We start from the raw sequence: 19,482 nt of genomic DNA on the forward strand, positions 1-19,482 counted from the left end.
CACTTGTGCCGTGGCTTGGCAGGCAGGCAGGTGCCATAGGTATGTGTAGGTATATGCAAAAACGAATAAATCACTTACCTTTCCGGCTGTTCGGTGCGGTGATGGACCGGTCTTTGGCTGACTGGTTGGCGAATGGCACGATATGATGATAGAGAGGTAAAGTGGACTGACGGGGCTTAACATTACAGCTTTCCCCGTCGGTAAGTGGTGCTGCGATGCGTTCCGAACAGGATTCGTTTGAATGCCTGCCGGAACTCGGGACTGAAGATGGTGTAGATGACCGGGTTCAGGGTGGAATTGAAGTAGCCCAGCCACAGGAACAGCGATGCGACGCTATCGTTGATGTAGCAGGACTCGCACAGTGGCAGCAGCAGAGCAGTCAGAAAAAATGGCAACCAACAGACGACGAACGCTCCCGTAATAATGGCTAACGTTTTGGCAGCTTTTCGTTCGCGTTTCGCCTCCAGCGTTTCCTTCCGCTTGGAAACCTGAGCGTGCGGGTTCGATGTACTGGCGATGTTCAGCGTCGAACCGGTGTGGACAGCCGAACCGGACAGCGTGGGAGAGTGTTGAATAGGTTGCAATAAGGCATTATTATTGGCCGGCCTAAGCTGCCCTGAGCCCTGAGCTGAATGCGGCTGCTGATGCTGATGCTGTTGCTGCTGTTGCTGTTGCTGGTGAGTGTCGCTCCCCGAAGACGAGTTATTATTATTGTTGTTATGATTGTTATTGTTCGCCTCCAACGTCGTCGCTATCTGACGGTTTGCCACCTCATGGGACACGGTCGGGATTTGGCTGTTGTTGGCCATTGCCGCTGTCGGTGTCTGCAGTACGGTCACAACGAGATAGAGAAATAGAGGATTGATTGAAAAGCTGGATATTGTCTGAATTTGATTGCCTTTGGGATGGGGGTTTTATGCCTTGGCACAGATATCAAATGGTGAACGCATGCAATGCAGACGCATCACTTTTTGCCTGTCTTATGAAGTAGCATGCGTCTACATTGTTTTGCCGCTAACAGTAGACGGTGAGCGATTTCACGCAAACTTGTCTAAGAGGTTGAGAATACCCTCTCAGATTTCACTGAAACTTTATTAGTTTGGTAAAATCTCACCAAACTCACAAAGTTTATAACAAAAGTGAAAAATAAATCAACAATCAACTCACCTCATCACTGCTGAACGCCGTTTCAGCTCCTGCCTTCCGTTCCGTGTTCGAGCTGGCCTCGGTGTCCTCGACCGTGTTGACCGTGTTGGTTGAGTTGCCCTCCACCAGACCGAGCGAGGAGGCTGCCGTTTTGGTGGGATTGCCGAACTTCTTCTTCAATCGGAAGCGTATTTTCGATTTTGTTGCTTTTGGTGTTTCTTGCTGTTGAGATGAAGGGGAAGTAACAGAAGTTAAAGCAGAGAAATATTTAACTGTCGGAAACTGCATTGTGTGACCACTGGGTTAAAATTTAATGCGGTTGGAGGAAAATTATTCTGTTCTTGATTGGTAAAAGTTTACCGTCGGTTTATGACACATTGACAAGAAATCAATACTTGTTAGTTTGCTTTGCGTTGGAGTTCACTATTTGTCAAGGAAATGAAGCGCTTCTTCAATGTTTGTTAAATTGTTCAATTGATTAAACCCTATCTACCGTAGCTTTCGATTCTTTGTTTTATTTGATTGATCCACCGAAGTGAACCTGGCGCAACCATTCTTTACACCAACCCAAGGGAAACGCCGACGAACAAAGCCTTAATTGATGTCGACAATCCAGGATATGGGTAATCTGATTGCCCGCCTTACTGATTGGCTGGGAAAGTTTCGAGATGGTGGAAGGCGGTTTTGCGCGGTCGCCATGCAGAAGGTGTGTGTGTGTGTGTGTGTTTGCGTACACGCGCGGAAGCAGTAACGAGAAGCAGTTACCGGATTATCGTTCGCGTAATTACTCTTTCGCCTAGTCCGATTGTGGTGGGATCGCCCAACCGCGTCCGTAACTCACAAAGTCACAGAACGGCTAATTAGTTGTGCGTGGTTGGCATGCTTAATGGATGTAATTTCGGGGTGCTCTTTTTTCACCGAATTCACCCGTGCGTCGTCGGTCGCCACCGTGTCGGTTGCGGCTAGTTTTTCCCCCTTCTCTAGGTACGGTACCACTGATCGGTCGTTTGCGACAAACAAAGGCCTTCCTAAACCCCCAGCAGTCGCGTTGAGAAGAAATTGGGCCGCCGGGTGTAATGAATCAAAGTCGTCTAATCAAAAGTACAACTGAAGGGAAATTAAGATAACGAATAACAAACACTCATAACGGGATTTGCGTGAGTTGTTATTGCCTGAGGGGGCGGTCAGTGGAGTCGAACGTTCCACTTGATTAGCAGTGAAACATTATTCAATTATGTATCTATGCTTCGATCAGAACTTTGAGAGCGGTAGGCGATGTCGTTTTGTTTTGTTTGTAACAATGTAGGCGCAATAATTGGACGTTCTATCGGCAAAAAACCGTAACCGTAGGAAAAAGGAAAATTTCAATAGGACTGACTTCGTCGAAGAGGCGTGTCGGAACAAAAATCGATAACAAACATTAGGTTGAATTGGTTCAATAAACCGCCATTAGTTCTCAGAATGCTAGTTGTGGGTAGTAATCGCTGATTCTGAGAGTCACTTCAGTTTAACATTCGATTTCAAAAACAAATCTGGGACAACCATTTCAAAAGAACATTTTTATTATTAGTTTTATATCCTAATAAGTTTTGACAATATGAAAATTTATGTGAGAATATAGCAAATAGAACGTGATAAAAATGAATCTTTGAAGTGATGTACAATTTATCAGCATGATGATGTTGAAGTTGATATTATGAATGAATTTGTGACGTTTCAGTGCACGATTCGCCGCTCCGAAATTATTAGAAACATTTACATATTTTACCTTTAATATTTTAGAATTGCTACTATGTTGCTATGAATTTTTCCCCAATCTCTCAAAAGGTCGAAATCAAAAATTGACTACTGTATGAAAAACAGAGCATAAAAATGATAATTTTGGCTATATATAACAATAAGAGAAACTTGACCAAAAATTTTAGGTAAAAATTTAATGTTGGAAACTTATTAAAATGTTCATATATTTTCCTCCATTTTTTATGTGAGTCTGCTGTGTAAAGTGTGATGTGTTTTTTCAAGGCATATAACTTTCCTAGACACTAATGTCTTGATAGAAAAATATGTAACCGTAAATGTTTTCCAAATTTGAAATGTAGAATTACATTACTTGTACTGAATATGTTCAAAAATTTTTGCAAAAGATTTACACACTTAAATACGATATCACTGAACAGGGACGGAACGAACACCATGCGGCGCAAACAAGTTTTAACAGTCAGAGCGTGCTTGAAGGTAGAGATAACTACCTTGAAAGTTTAGTGCAAGACTAGAGAATATTAAACCTTCAACAATTTATTTGTTGTCCTTGAAAGGTTGTTCTATTTAATATCGATTGTAATATTTATCGTATCTCTGTGCTACCCCGTCAGTGGGGATTATGGCACTCGGACAACACAATGGAAAGCTGTTTTTTACACTGGAAGCTAGACACGGATTGATTGCCAGTATCCATAAAAAGGGTATGTGTTGTCAAAATACGGCACAGCTTTTCACTGGAGGCCAATGCATCTACCACTGATGCAGCCGCTATCGTACAAAGGCAACTTTTATTAAGGAAAGTGCCTACCTCTTCTGCTGAGGCTATTACCACTACCCGCTGCTGATTCCCGAAGTTATTAACTCTTCAATTAAATATTTAATTTGTCCTCTAAAGGACAATTTGTTGTTCAGTTCAACATCGGATATAATGCTGATCGCATCTGTGTGCTATCACTGACAGTGGAAATAAAGCTTTCTTCTGAAACACAGTGGAAAGCTATTCTTCCACACGTAAAGTGTGACGGCCCCCGGATTTTGATTGCCAGCATCCCATAATGTTAGTGTGTTGTCCGAATGAGGTAACCTTCATTGGAGAAAGTACCGATTGATGTATCTACTACTGATGCAACCCGTTACCGCACAAAGCGCTACTGATACCCGCTGCCACAGCTGCTGTTATCCATTGCCACTGCTACTGCTGCTAAGTAAGAACTGTCGTATTCGCTGTCCAGAACTAATATGATTAGTTTAGGCAGAAGAAGGCTTTTATTCACGAAAGTACATACAATCTCCCAGATGGTCTCGAGGTGCGATGCTGGACTAACAAGCCAGTCGTCGTAGGTTCGAGTCTCGGCTCGGGAGAGACTGTTGGTGTCAGTCAAGGATAGGAAAAATCGTCCAAGTGATGATTAATCAGTAGTCCAAACTGATTAATGGATAATTTAAAAAGGATATGTGGTGAAAAATTTTCACTCGCGATTACTTTGATTTGTTTGTTTCGTTTCGCGCTTTCGATTTTTTTGTTCACACGTGAAGATAGGTACAATACGCCCAAACCGAGAATATGTAAGCGAAAATAAAAGCTGGATGTTCTACGGGGTGTTGTCTTCTAGAAATAGGAATTTAGATACTGGTATTGTGGCCGGGCGCATCAAACAGATTTCCAGTAAGCATGTATTCAAGTATGCAAGCTTTCATGTAATATAGGGCTTCGAAAGTGGTTTTCTTCGGCAGGTTCCTGCATAAGATCGCTGCAGAAAACCTGCCGAAGAAAACCACTGATGAAGCCGTTCGCTACCTCACATGAAATACATGCAAGATTAAGATTTTAATTGCCTTATAGTTTGGAGGTGTCAACCAAGAACTACATTAGAGAATTATCGAGTGAATAGTTTGATACTTTCTATACTTCATACTTTAAGAGTCCAATTTTACACCATTGTGAGACAAATCTTTAGAGTATGGCATCATTTTATGGCGTTGATTCAATGTTGAATGTATTGCAAAAATTGCAGCTTAAAACTATTGAACTGAAAAAAAATCGGTGAGAGAATTTTTGTCTTCAGGAAACGAAAATGTTCAGTATTGATTCTCCTGGAATCATCACTAACGATTCTTCTTCATTTCTGTAACTAAGCAGCCGTATCATTGGTGATAAATGAAAATCAACAGAACGATTCCATGCGATAAAAAATCGGAAGTGATTCTTCGAGTGAGTAATTTTTTTCATCCTTGGTGTCAGTAGGATCGTAGCGCTAACCCCGAAATTGTCCTGTACACTGAACAGTTAGCTGCGAAGTCTGTGTATTTTTTGATTTCAGGAAGAGGGAAAATTTGCTGCCAAACACCTGAGAGACCCAGTATTGTGGGGTTTGACCCACTAAAAACCTTCCAGTCTCCGGCCCATAATACTCCCCGGGACGACCGCTAAATATTGCTTCGGATAGCGGCTTCTATGCTTTGTGCAACCTCCTGGCTCTATTCTTAGCCAACTAGCTAAATAACCTGGAGACTGGCAGTTTGCTAACACTGGCGTGTCGGTGGTCAACCTGTCGCCTGCTTTGCAACTCTAGGACTGTTTGAGAGTCGGCTGCACAAACCGCCCTCCGCGCGCGTACAAATCGAGTACATACGAAGAAGACATGCTCAGCAGTCTCTTCCGCATCCACACATTCGGGGCACATGGGGCACCCCGCATGCCCGAACCAGAATTTTCCCACCAAATTTCATTAGGTTCTATGTGTCCCTTACCGAAGATACGCAATCTGTGTTGTATTCATACTCGGCATCCGCAGAGTAGATGTTCTGGAGTTTCGCTTCCGATGCCACACAGGCGACATTTATCATCATAAAGTTTGCCTATCTTCTTGAGATGATACTTACTCGGACAGTGCCCTGTAATAAGACCTGTGAATGTCCTCAAGTCTTTCTTATTTAACCTGAGCAGCACGAGGCTCTTCTCGCGATTTGGCTCTATGAATCTTTTCGATTGTCGTAATCCGCTTATGACATCCCAGTTTGCTTTGATGGTTTCTCCCATTCACCCAATTCAGCTTTTAGAGCGCTCGGGGAGACTCCACAGAAAGGTTCTGGGCCAACAAAGTTAGTAGATGACCCTTGTCTGGCTAGTGAGTCGGCCTTCTCGTTTCCTTCGATTCCACAATGACCAGGAACCCATTATAAGTTAACCTGGTTTTTCATAGCTAACTTTCGGAGCGACAGGATGCATTCCCACACTAGTTTAGAGTGGCAGAAAGGAGAATTCAGGGCTTTAAGTTCTGCCTGACTATCACAGAAAATGCAAAAGTTTGCGTGTCGATTATTTCGTCTCAGACACGTATTCGTGCTTTCTATTATCGCGTATATTTCCGCTTGGAATACTGTTAATAAAAAAATTATTAATTCCTGGTCCTGTGAATCCCGCACCCGCGGAACCATTCATTTTAGAACCGTCTGTGTAGAAGCAAAGTTAATCGTCCCGAATTTTGGGTCCGTCACGTTGGTCGAAGCATTCTACGTTCTCCCTAATGGCTATGCTGATTGGCATCATGCCGGACAGGACGCAGATTGCGTCGTATGACACGGTATGATACGCACTTGCAACCCTCAGGCACATGAGCCTATAGGTGCTTTCCAGTTTACCACGATAACTGTTAGTGCCTAGCGCCTCCGACCACTACCTGAGTATGGAAGAAACCACTCTGGCAAGAAGTTTACGCTTGCTGCCATTCACTGCTGAGCTATTCGACATCATTTGAGATAGTGCTGTAATAGCCGTTGAAGCCCTCTTTTAAGCATAGTTGACGTGTCTCTTGAATGTACTTCGAAGATCGCTTTGAGGTGATGGTGCAGTCTTCGACTCTGACCACCGCCTGTTGCTCTGATTTGCGGTTATTTACAACCGTGACCTCCGTCTTATGGGGCACTAATCCAAGTTTCCTGGAGTGCATCCAGTTTTCGACCTTGCGTATACAGTCCGTGGCCGTCAACTCAACCTCCTCGATCGACTCACCGTAGAACTCTAACGTCGTGTCGTCTGCAAAGCCGACGATCACAACTCCTAGAGGGAACATGAGTTTCAACACCCTGTCATTTATGACATTCCACAACACCGGTTCGAGGATAGAACCTTGTGGAACTCCTGCGGTAATTGGGTTCCACATTTGACCCTCCTCCGTGTTGTAAATAAGTATTCGGTTTAATATTACTTTTTAATTTTTATCGTTAGCTTGATTGCCAGGTTAGGGATTCCAATCGGTCCCGGTGCCTTGCTCACCTTTAGGAAGTTGGCGATCACGTTGAGTTCATCATTCGTAACCCTGACCTCTTCCTCGATCTCGAAATGGCTGTCGTCGCTCACGGATTGGATGTTTGGCAGGTTGGCCGAACATCGCTGGTCTGTTTCTGAGATACTGGATCGTCGGACGTGAAACTCGACTGCCGGAGGCTAAGGGCTAGGCTCGTGGCGTAGAGAGAGTTCCCCGATGATACGCTCCAGCATCACTGGGGATCGCTCTGCAGGCTCCAGCGCGCCTTTGGTCTTGGCGATTACGATTCTATTTGCGTTACCCCACGGGTTCGTATTGGCACTCGCGCATAGCTTACCGAAGCAAACCCTCTTGCTTGTCTTAATCGCACTCTTTAGCGCCGATCTTGCAGAACCGAATGCTGCGCGGCGCTCAATCATCTGTTCGTTTGTTCGCGCACACTGCATCCTCCGTCTTGCACGAAAGCACGCACTGCGGAGGTCCGCTGTCGCATCAGTCCACCACTAAGCTGGTGGCGAAGTCTTTGTATAAATAAACAGATGGTCGAGCACTCAGGCTTTGCTTTGCTTTAGTACATTATCGATATACTTGGTCTAAAATTCGGTCAACTGTGGTTGAGAAAGTAAGCATTAAGTGACCAATCAGAGGTCAAATTTTACGTTTTAACAAGGCATGGCAATTTTCAATAGTACAATAGTTCCAATAGTCAATATACAATTTTCTGCATTTGGGCGGATGCATAGAAGATTTTCCAATCGATTGCTACAAGAATGAGAGAAATTTGTTAAAAACTAATCGACTTACACGCATTTAAAATTGGAAATGTTTTTCAATCTTTCCGTTTTTAGATTTAATTGTACATCCCTATGTAGCCTCTCTATGTAACTTCCTGAGAGACGCAGTTCTACGTCAATGAATGATCACGCAGTTCGATGGTACATTTTATTTACCTTACCAATCAGACGAGAGCCGTGGTGGCTCATGCCGTATAAAGCAGTTGTCGCCATGTTGCTCAGTTTTTGGCTGTGTTCCGCCAGCTCCCCAGGCGTTTCAACACCCCCAATTCTCCTTCCGTCTGGTCGAACCATACCCCTCTATTTCTGGTGCCGGCAGGGTTGCTGAATAGAAGTGATTTCACAGGGTTGTCGTCCGACATCCTTAGGACTTGACTGGCCCACCGCAACCAATTGCCTCTCGCCAGGTGTGCAATGGCTTTCTCTCTAAATAGCGCTTGCAGGTTCATGCGCCGTCGCCATTGTCCGTCGTCCGTTTGTACTCCACCGTAGATAGTCCGTAGCCCCTTCCGTTCGCAAACTCCAAGAGCGTTAAGGTCCTCCGCGAGAAGTGTTGTTGTCTCGATTGCATAGGGGACTACCGGTTTAAAAAGTGTCGTCGCACTCGACTCGATCGAAGTATCTTCCGAAGTGAAAAGTAGGCACGATTTTCAGCCTGGATGCGTCTCTGGATCTCTTTGCTGGTATTATTGTCGGTGGTCACGAACTCGTCGACCACCTCAAGCTCATTGCCGTCTACAAAGACTTGAGTTGGGAGGCTAATGTTGATCTCCTTGGAGCCTCTCGTTCGCATGTCTTTCGTTTTCGCCTTTATTCGCAGTCTGATTCGTAGTTTTTGCCAACTCTCTGTAAGTTCTCCCGGCATCGCAAAGTTACGTGTTATGATGTCAAAGTCATCAGCGAAGCCCAGAAGCTGAACAGACCTTGTGAAAACCGTGGCCCTCGTGACGATGCCAGCCCTCCGGTTCACAACCTCAAGGACGATGTGTAAACAACAAACAGAAAAGTCCATCACCTTGTCTTAGCCCTTTGCGTGATTCAAAGGGGCTCGAGAGTATTCCCGAATTACGCACGTAGCACATCACTTGCGCCATGGTGGCCTAGATCAGTCGAGTCAGTTTATGCCATAGCTGTTCTCGATCGACTGTACCATAGGCCACCGTGAAGTCGATGAAGTTGTAATGTGTGGGCACGTTGTACTCACGACATCTCTGTGCGATCTGTCGGATTGGGAAGAGTTGGTCCGTGGTGATGAGGATCTGTGATCTGTGAGAGTATCGCGATTCAGGTGTCCATCGAAGTACTCCTTCCACCTGTCGACCAACTCGCTGACATCCGTGAGAAGGTTCCCGTCCGTGTCGTTGCACTCGCCGGCTTGCGGCACATAACCTCTGCGTGACTGGTTTACCTTCTCATAGTACTTCCGCGTATCACCGGTATGGAACAGCTGCTCCAGCTCCTCATGTTCACGATCCTCTTGCTGGCGGTCATGACGTTTCGTGCCCGTTGTTCTCTCCCGTTGACCTGCCCAGGAATATCGCCAAGGTCCGGCTCTTCTCATTGACCGCTGCCTCGCACTCCCCGATATTCGTCGTTTCTGCCACCCTTAGTGTCACCACCAGCTGCTGCACCAGCCGTCTTCGAGAGGCGATACGCCAAGGCCCTCCGCCGTGGGTACCGCTTCGATCTGTTGCGCGTATTCCTCTGCAGTCTGGGGGTCCCGGATTCTTCAGGTGGTTTTTGGGGATGTCCTTTCGGGGAAAGAAGGTACTTCGGACTTCCAGTCCTCGGGAAGTTGCGCAGTTGACGCATCGCTGGCCGTTGTCGTTTGTCACGGTGTGCAGGCTGTGCGGGCCGATCCCCGGTTTGTTTATGTCTTCCCCACCAATTTAAGCGTTCCTGTCCCCTCAAGCAATCAAAAGACGATCTTGATGTTTCTACGCGAGCAGCCATCGTAGAGTTTCTCCAGCTGTGCGTAGAACGCTCCTTATTCTACATCGGGTCTTTCTTCAAATGCCGGTCTCAGAATTGAAATCAGTGGTTGTCTATTAGTTTAAGAATCCGTTTCACTGACTAAATTCATAATGGCGGCCAAAATTTTTAACACTCTATATGAAAGCTTTAGTTGTTTCCTGTATAATGCCGCGATTTGTAAGGCGGTTTGAAGCAAAGTTTTGTGATATAGCTCGATAAAAATATTATTTTTTTACTTTTCTAAAAACTTGTTGACCCCTTAGGCGAACGAGGGGTTTACCAACTGGAAAAAAATGAAGTGAGGGTAAACATGCGTTTTTACTGCGTTTAACCAAACTAAACTATTTAATCAATTTTTATAAACTTCGTGTTACTAGTGGACTGATTTCAAAGAGAATCGCTCATATGTGCAATTTTCTAACAAGTTTTTGACGTAGCACTACATCTTACCGCAGTATATCGGGGTACATTCTGCGAAAACTAAAGCCAAGGTGCAACGTCGGAATGGAATATGTCAAACGGCAATACTTGTGGCAATACGGCAATACCACATGATGCATAACAATAATCCATGTGTCGTTGGACTGAGAAAGTTATCCAAGATTCATTTCATAAATCAGTCCTAAATAATGGACTTGATCAGACCAATCTGGACTTTTCAACCTTGTAACTATGAAGCTATTTAATCACATTGTTTAGTCCTGCGTTATCATATCTCACAACCCCTAGGACCGTAGACATTGTAGTATTTTTCTTACATTTCTTCATTCTGGTTTTCCTACCAAAGTTTTGTTTTAATATTTTTTTTTGCGCGATCACATATAAATTCGGAACGCATCCCTCGTGCAAAAAAAAGATCTAACTGTATTCTTCTGTCATTTTTTTTAAAGCTATTTTATCATTCCACAATTCATTTATAGAAAAAATATCTATACAGGTCAGACTCGATTATCCGGAGACTCGATTATCCGGAAACTCGATTATCCGGAATTCGATTATCCGGAATTTTAGACTCGATTATCCGGAATTTTATTTTTTTGGTGTCCGTTTTCAATTTTTATTCCGTAATTTTGCCTTTACCATCCCTTCTGGCATATTTGTTACCATTTAAGTCACTTCCGGCATGTTTGGGACATGTTCGAATTAAGTGAAAATAATCATTGTCCAGTTTACTTTTTTTGCTTCTCGAGATTTTACCCATTTTGCCTTAGAAATAACTTCTGGTTACGCCACTGCATCATACAAGTAAAATAAAGAATAGAAATATTTATTTTATGTTCGTTAATCGCAAAATTTCGGTAGTTTTTGTGTAATTTGATTATCCGGAAAACTCGATTATCCGGAATGAAAATTTTTTATTGTTCCGGATAATCGAGTCCGACCTGTACAACCAAATGTTTTTGAATTAAAATTTTTCATATAGAGAGCATATGAATATGCACACAACCTTCCAATACAATACTTTCAAATCTAAATAATTTCTCAAGAAATTTATTCAGTTTGCTGAATCATATACTTGTAGAAAGTTTCATTCAAACTTACACTATTTTTAAGACATTTTGGTTAAGCATGATTTGATATAGTGATTTTTCAACAACAATCTCTTCTTTTCTGAAATAAAACACCCTGAACAGCCACGCTTAGGGCAAAAAATCATCTGAAAAAGTTGTATTCAAAACTTTTCTGTACCGTGAAAAAATTAAGGTTTTTTTTTTATTTTATTTACTTTTTGTGTTCATTATTTTGAATCGAACGAATGTTTTTCTAGTTTTAGTACTGTGACTGTGATGACCAACTTCATGCCAAATGATGGATCAACTAGCATTAGGTTGTAAAACTTTGGCGAGGAATGGTGTGCGAAAAAAATGTTATGATATGCTATTAACATACCATGACTACCCAAGTCTGAAAATAGCTGAAATCGAAATTGCCAAGCATAATTATCCATTTAGGACATTCCTAAAAACGCCAATAAACATCGATAAAAAACATGGTGGTTTTGTGTCTACACGCAAAAGTTGGAGTGTGCGTAACCAGATCATTTATGAGCGAAATTAGCGCGTTTACTGATTAAAATTGGAACCAGTACAACGCATGTGCGTTGGGTATAACGCATTTGATGCTCTAGCGTATTTTGAATGTATTGCGCAGCTCTAAACCACTACACTTACAAAGCATCAGCCGATGTTCAGAAGGTTGGCATCGTTAAAACAGTGCAACCAGCAATCAATACTGATAAGTTAGGTAATGACTTCATTGAAGAAATTATTGTCTGATCGATTCACTTTCATGAATCAGGTCATTTGAAAACATGATTCAATCATTAACAATAAACAAAAACATGAAATTAGTCTGAAACATTTTGCATATAATTATACTCGCGAAAGTAAAAAACGGTTTCTTGAGCGCCTCGAAACTGATCGTTCGCCCGAAGCCGAAGTTTACCGAGACATTACGATTTTTGTGTATATGATACATATTCTGATTTTGAACTCTGTCAATGTATTCCTTGTACAACTTTTGCGTTATACGTATCACGCATTGGTTGTGCGAAGTCAGAGCAAATTCTGTGCGGATTGAAAGAACACATTGGAGGATTAAAGCTTGAACTTTTGCGTGTAGAATATCTGAAAATGCCATTTAATTGAGACAGAAACCTTTTCTAGGTACAATATTTGGTACAATTTGATTTCCTGCGTCATCCTTATAAATTTCTTAATAGACATCTGCTTTCCAGTTTCTAAGTGTCACTTTGCAGAGGACAGTACTGATATTCGAGCGTTTTAAGCTTGCCAAAAACTGGAAATCGCTTTTTGGGTTCCCCTCTAGTCATTTTAAAGTTTTACGGCGTCATCTTGGCTCTGGGAATTCCAATAATAGTGTGTACTCAAATGTATTCTCAAGTATTGTGGGTTTTTAAAACATTTTTCTTAGTTTTACCAAGCTCTCCAAAAACAAGAGTCATCATCTTAGATTGAAAACTGTCGTCAAACATCCATATTTAGTCTCTGAACGTCGTCCATTATTAACAGATCGGTTTCTAAGTGTGATTCAGACTTGAGGACAATTTTTTCACAATTTTACCTAGCGCTCTAGAAATCGGAAGTCACCCCCTTGGATGTTTGAGTGTCTTCTGATACCGATACCCAGCATCGTTTAATTTTGGTTGGTCATATTGTTATTATTTTTGTTTTCAAATTAAATGTCGCCATGTTGTATTTCAAAATGGTGTCTTACATCATGTTTTAACTGTTGGACATTACCTTCCGGACAGAGGGCTTAAAAATACCTATGCTCATCGATTTCGTTTGTTTCTGCGTTTTCTCATGTCTTGATTCTCTGGAACAGTGCGGATAAAAGTCATTTTCCCCAGCAAAATTTTTCGAAATTTACAGCCAAGCATTTTCAATTTTCACTTCAAATGATCGCAGCACACTTACAGATACACTAGATTTCCGCCCTAGTAACGTGCTGTTATACTCCGATGAAATATTACGCGCGCATCGTTGACGGTTGCGCGATAAAATTTGACGATGATTCCAACCAAATGATCTTCACTGTTCTTTCGTCAAAGCGAAAAAGAAAAACAAACAGCAAGCGTTATCCAGACGAAACGTCAAAATTGATCCAAGCAAGAGTGAATCCAAGAGAACAGTGGTCGAAATGTAACCCCGATTTGCTCCAAGTTTGTGTCTTTCCAAAAAATATATGCCCCTCGAAAAAATACTTGAAAAAAAAAAACCGATCAAACAAACCGCTTTGGCCCTAAAAATATCTGTAATTATCAATACCTTCCCAAAATAGCATTTTTAATAGCTTCTCAAAAATGAAGCCAAAATATTAAACAAATAGCACAAAACGGCATCTTTTGCCTATAGAAACATCTATGCAAGGTTTCAGCCAAATCAAAAATGCCATTAAAAAAAAAAATTAAAACTGGAACATGTCTTGTGGAACTGCTCTCTTTTTAGATGGTCCTGTTGTGGATCTTCCGGAGCCAGTTTCTTTTGGCGTAACATTTTTTGTCCATTGTTGTCGTCGATCACTGTTTCGTTTTACTCAGCCGAAATGAACCTCACCGAAACACTTTTTCACTGACACTGACCGATGACTTGACAATCTTCGTTAACGAATAACGAATAAAACGAGGGAAGAATATATGAGCATTGCATGAAAGTAAACTTTTTCATCGGCATAGTAAAAAGAAATAAACCGATCTTGCTGTCTTGTCTCCATCGCATGAAAAATATAATGAGGTTTTTTAACAGTTCACTTTCATGCAAAAAGCGGGAAGAGAGAACTGCTTTTTTTCACTTTCACTCAAGAGTGTCAAAACATATCGACCCTGCTCTGGAGCTCATGCTCAAATAAAATATTTTTTCTTTTTTATATTTTCGCTTCTTCTATTTTTTATCAATCTGGCTTTACTAATTCAGTTGATTGTGTTTCGAAGGTCATAAACTACAACTGAACATTTTTTTACTTTATTTAAACTGCATATCATCATCTTCTTATGTGTGGAGATGAATTACGTACTCTAGGTCCCCAATCATGTCAAAAATATGCTGATTGAATTGACTTTCGGAATCGAATACCTCATAATCCGAGTTCTGGCTACTGCAGTCACAGTTTGACTAGATGAATTAGATTATTTGAAAGCTCGCTGGACGACACTAAATTTATTCAGCATAACGAGAAAATTATTGCACGATTTATATATACTGCTTATGAACTAAAACTAAAACTGGTCAACACAAGTGTGGCCCTAAAGCTAGAAGTAAAAAAAAAATGAAAGATTATATGTTTTTAGACATTCCCGTAAGTTTTTGTGCCTCCAGCCACTAACATTTTTCCAGAGACTTCAATGAGTTTTCTCGTTAACATAACGTTTACGCGACGAACCCGCCGAGCAGTTACTGTGCGAACTCTCACGTAAGTTGACGCGTTTCAGTAATGGTTAGGGGCTCCAAAATTCACAGGAATTGTTTAAAAACTATAATTTTTCTAAGGCAACTATTTCGAGCTTTAGAACAGATATTTTCTCGCTTTTGTCGACCAGGGTATACCAATGAAACTGAATGTAATCATTTTTGCCTTTCTCCTAGAAAGGTATAGCAATCACTGAAAAAACTAAAGGTATAAAAGTGCTCCAGAGGACCGAATGTCGTATATCACTCGACTCAGTTCGACGAGCTGAGCATTTTCTGTATGTGTGTGTGTGTGTATGTGTATGTGTGTGTGACGCTCTCCCAATCTCACTCGATTTTCTCAGCGATGGCTGGACCGATTTCAATGAAATTAATTGCAAATGAAAGGTCTGATTGCCCCATAAGATCCTATTGAATTTAATTGTAATCGGATTTCTAGTTTAGAGGTTATCTATCAAAATGTAAAAATCACGAAACATCAATATCTCAGAAACTACGCAACCGATTAAAACAAAATTAATTTCAAATGAATGGGGTGCCTAAAAACCCTCAACTTTTGAATTTCATTAAGATTGGACATGTGGTTCAAAAGTTATGGAAAGAAGCTTGTTCTCGAGACTATTTAATCTCACTCATGTTTCTCAGAGATGGCTGGACCGATTTTCATAAAATCGGTGTTAAATGGAAGGTCTAGTTGCTCCATAACAGTTTTCTAGTTTTTTTTTGCAATCGGACCATTACTTTGCCTGTTATGTTTAAAAATGTGAAATCCAGCTATGAAAATAAAAATATTCACAAGACTACTCGAACTCACTCACTTTTCTCAGAGATGGCTGAACCGATTTTCACTAAATTAGTGCGAATGAGAGGTCCAGATGCCTCATAACACCCTATTAAATTTAACTGTAATCGGACTGTAACTTCGTCTGTAATGTAACGAAATGTGAAAATCACGAAACTTCATTATCTCAGAAACTACATAACCGATTTGAACAATATTGATATCAGATGAACGGGCTAGTTAAGGGTTAACTGATGAATTATGATTGAACACGTGGTTTCATAATTCGGCTGCTCTATACGTTCCCATTTCATTCGATTATTGTCGAACCTAAGCAACCGTTGTATATTAAATTGTTAAAACAACGAGTCTATTATCTCAAATATTGCACGACTTATTCAACATAACTAGCGTCACACGAACGAGTTATCTCTTGAACTTACAAATAACTAACTTCATTATGGAACGAAAAGAAATTCAAAGACTATTTAAAACTATACCTGCTTTGATCAACATACGTGGCCTCAACATAATTTAAATGTGGTATCGTACCATTTGAACGTTCCCGGTATCGCTCGTGATAAAATCGTTCGAAATTAAAAGTCATTTCTTTTATTTCGCTATTTCTTAAGCACCAACATTACATCAAATTTCATGTTTTATGCATCAATTACAACATCAATATTTTAGAACCCAAAGAGTGAATATACTTTCATTGGATTGAAGCGTCCATGTAAATCTCTTTCTACAAATAATAAGTTTGAATGAGAAAGGCTGGGTCTGACCGCAAGGAGCATTAATTCAGGTTTTTTACTATAAGTGATGAAAAATAACGAGATTAATCGAAAATACAGTTTATTGATTAAAATAAATCTGTCCGAAGCATCTAATACCACCTGAAATAATTAAATTTTCTTTTCTAACACAGTGGTCACATCATCAACCGGTGAAGAAAAAAAAAAACACTTACTTGATTGTTGTTGGCCGTCACCGGAAGTTTGGGCCGCCGTCGGTGTATCCGTCGCCGGGCGGTTTGATAAATCTGCCAGTACAGCACTAGTATTACTAATAAAGGAACATAGAAGGTGCAGCACGTCGCAAAGATCTAAAACGAGCATCGGAGGCAGAGAAAACAGAAAACCAGTCAGTTTAGTGTTCCCCCTGTACGGTCAACAAGAGGATAATTACACAACGACCTCTCACTTGTGCGGTCGGTCATGTTTTATCAGCGTTCCGGCCGGGAACCATGTAAGGTTTGTCTAGTCTAGTAGATTTCGCATTAGCATCACTAACCCCCTCCGGAACCGTACTACCTACCTGGTATGCAATGTCCTGCGAAACCATGCATTTCTGCTGCTCTATTCGTTGTAGATAGTCCGGATCCTTCCAGCCGAACTGCGGCGCTAGTGAAACGATGACCGAAGCGAACCAGACCAGGAAGATCATCGTGAACACCCTCCGGCTGGTGCGGGAGTGCATGTAATCGATATTGGTCACCGCCCAGTATCTGTGAGTGAACAACGAGAACAGAAAGAGAATATGAGAGTAAAAAAACTAGAACACGTGTCCATACTATAAAGTAGCAGCTTTGATCACAAAATGGAGTGCTATATCCCTTTTCTGCTCGTGTGATTAATCAATTAAGGCTTATTGGCATCCTGATTGATGAGACAATCTCTTCATTCGCAGCGCATATTTACTGCAGACGGTGTGCAGTGCAATTTTCCTGCAAGTTCTCTCTCATCAGACGACAAAGCTTCATACCCAACCAAGTCTGAGTGGGGTACGGCTCACCGTTATTACTGGCAGAGCTTCCAATCGCCTGAAGCATGATATTTTTCATATTAAGTTCCAAATTGAATTCAATTTCATTGAAGCCTGTAACAGTTTCAATCTAGCCGCACCAGCTGCCAAAACATTTATAGGCATTGGGGAACAAAAATTCGCTCAAAAGCTTGCATAAATCCGTTCAACACGTTTGCTTCGGATGACCGGCAAGGACGAGAAGCAAAAGAATGAAAAATTCTCATCATTATCCCACCACCGATCGTGTGATGCACACAAATGATTGGCTTTTATATGTTAAACATTCTCCCTACGCAATTCTCATAAGCAATCTTGAGAAAGTGTCTATAGAAAATTTGGACGCGATGTTAAACTGAATAAAAATGGGTATCCCCATTTACGGCAAAAATTTTGAGTGTAACTCCCTACTTTTTTCTAAGCCGGTTTACCTCCGGTAGCGGGACGCTCGCTGTGCGCTAGCTGGGAAAGTTTCGGAGGCCTCGCATCACAATCAAACAGATTGTTTTGGTTGTTGGTTGAAATAAGATTTATTTAAATTAGTTTTCCATGGCGAAATTTGCATAAATGGATGACGACACGGGATCGGTTCGCTTTGTTCGTTCAGAGTCGGTAGAGAAGCCGCCGTGACCAAATAGAGAAACATAGAAGACTCTCTAGTAGGCGTACTGATAATCCTAGATAAATAGGCGAGGCAAAGTAATGAACTGTACACTTCAATTACCGCTGAGAGCTAGGGAACCGTTTTTCATGAATGATTTAAATTAATGAATCAATGTGCTGTATTTATCGGATATTAAACAGAAATAATTAACGAATTAAAGTGTCTTTTACTTCACGGAAACCTTTGTTGAAAATTCATAGGTGGTATGTTTTGCAGGAAGTTCCGTGTAATTGATATTTTCAACGACGGTAAATTCAGTTGAAAGAGATCCAGAGCTAAAAAGATTCATATACATTTAATTTCATAAATTCAAAAGTAACAGCTCACAAATTTCTAATCAAAAGTCAAATATTAAAAATCAGAAGTCAAAACGTAAATAGTCAAAGAGTCAAGGGATCGAAAAGTAAGAACAACAAAAAACCGAAAATTCACAAGTCAAAGCACAGACAAACAGACGTACCACTCGTTGCTGATTTCCTCGTCCAGTAAAATAACGATAATTTTGAAATTTTGTTCAATAAGCTGGACCACACTAAAAACCGTTTTTTTACGAAAATTAGTTAGTAAACAGTAAGCTCACATGATGACGCATGAGTGTAATGTATCAACCAAGGACGAAAATTTTGAAGGATTTTTCTTCGAAGAGGCACGTATGTTTGTCTGTAGTCAAAGAATCATAAATCAAAGTACAAAATTATGAGTCAAAAGTCAGAAAAAAAACCAACAATCAGTCGAAGTGTTAAAACGTAAGAAATGCACAATATCAAAACTCTATCAATTCAAAAGCTTAAAATTAAAGAAGCCAAGAATCAGGAAGAAACAGTTCTGAATATAAAAACGTCAAAAGCACAAAAAAAAGAATATTAGAAGTCAGAGAATTTATGAAAAAAAAGCAGAAAACTACCAACGGACAGGTAAAAAGTCTGAAAACAAAAACTCAAAACATTAGAAAATCGAAAGGTCAGGAGAGTACAAAGTCTAAAAACTAACATAAAAATATAAAATGAATGTAATTCGAAATTATTGAGAAAATCGAAAAAGCCAAAGTCAAAAAAAAAATCGAAAACCAGAACAGTCGTAAACGACAAAAAAAACAGTCTCAAGAAGCTCAACCTTGGAATACGAAAAACACAAAAAAAACAGACGGCGAAATTCCTATGGTAAAAGTCAGCAATAATAATACAAAAAAAAATCGAAATGTCAAAGAGACAGAAGAATAAAAAGTCTCAAATTCTGAAAGTCAAAGTCGAAACATAAAAGTCAAGATGTCAGAAAGTTAATGAACTATAAAAGAGAAAAGTCACAGAGTATTGAAGTCATATTTTAAAAGGCTCATTTTGATTAAAAGCCGATTATTTGAAAG

The 19,482-nt window shown here is 40.8% G+C and overlaps 1 protein-coding gene across 2 annotated transcripts in view; it reads right to left on the minus strand.

The window, feature by feature from the left end:
- Window positions 1-19,482, minus strand: part of LOC129725330 (5-hydroxytryptamine receptor-like) — a 396,266-nt gene that overhangs the window by 108,168 nt on the left and 268,616 nt on the right. For both annotated transcript variants that reach the window (XM_055681008.1, XM_055681007.1), the window contains 4 exons: window positions 16,970-17,159; window positions 16,623-16,757; window positions 1,168-1,368; window positions 79-824 (listed from right to left, as the gene is read on the minus strand). In XM_055681008.1, coding sequence (XP_055536983.1) covers window positions 183-824; window positions 1,168-1,368; window positions 16,623-16,757; window positions 16,970-17,159 — 1,168 coding nt within the window. In that variant the 3' untranslated portion in view covers window positions 79-182. The remainder of the gene's footprint in view (window positions 1-78; window positions 825-1,167; window positions 1,369-16,622; window positions 16,758-16,969; window positions 17,160-19,482) is intronic.

Source organism: Wyeomyia smithii, chromosome 2 (genome assembly GCF_029784165.1).
Source record: "Wyeomyia smithii strain HCP4-BCI-WySm-NY-G18 chromosome 2, ASM2978416v1, whole genome shotgun sequence".
Classification (NCBI taxonomy): Eukaryota; Metazoa; Arthropoda; class Insecta; order Diptera; family Culicidae; genus Wyeomyia; species Wyeomyia smithii.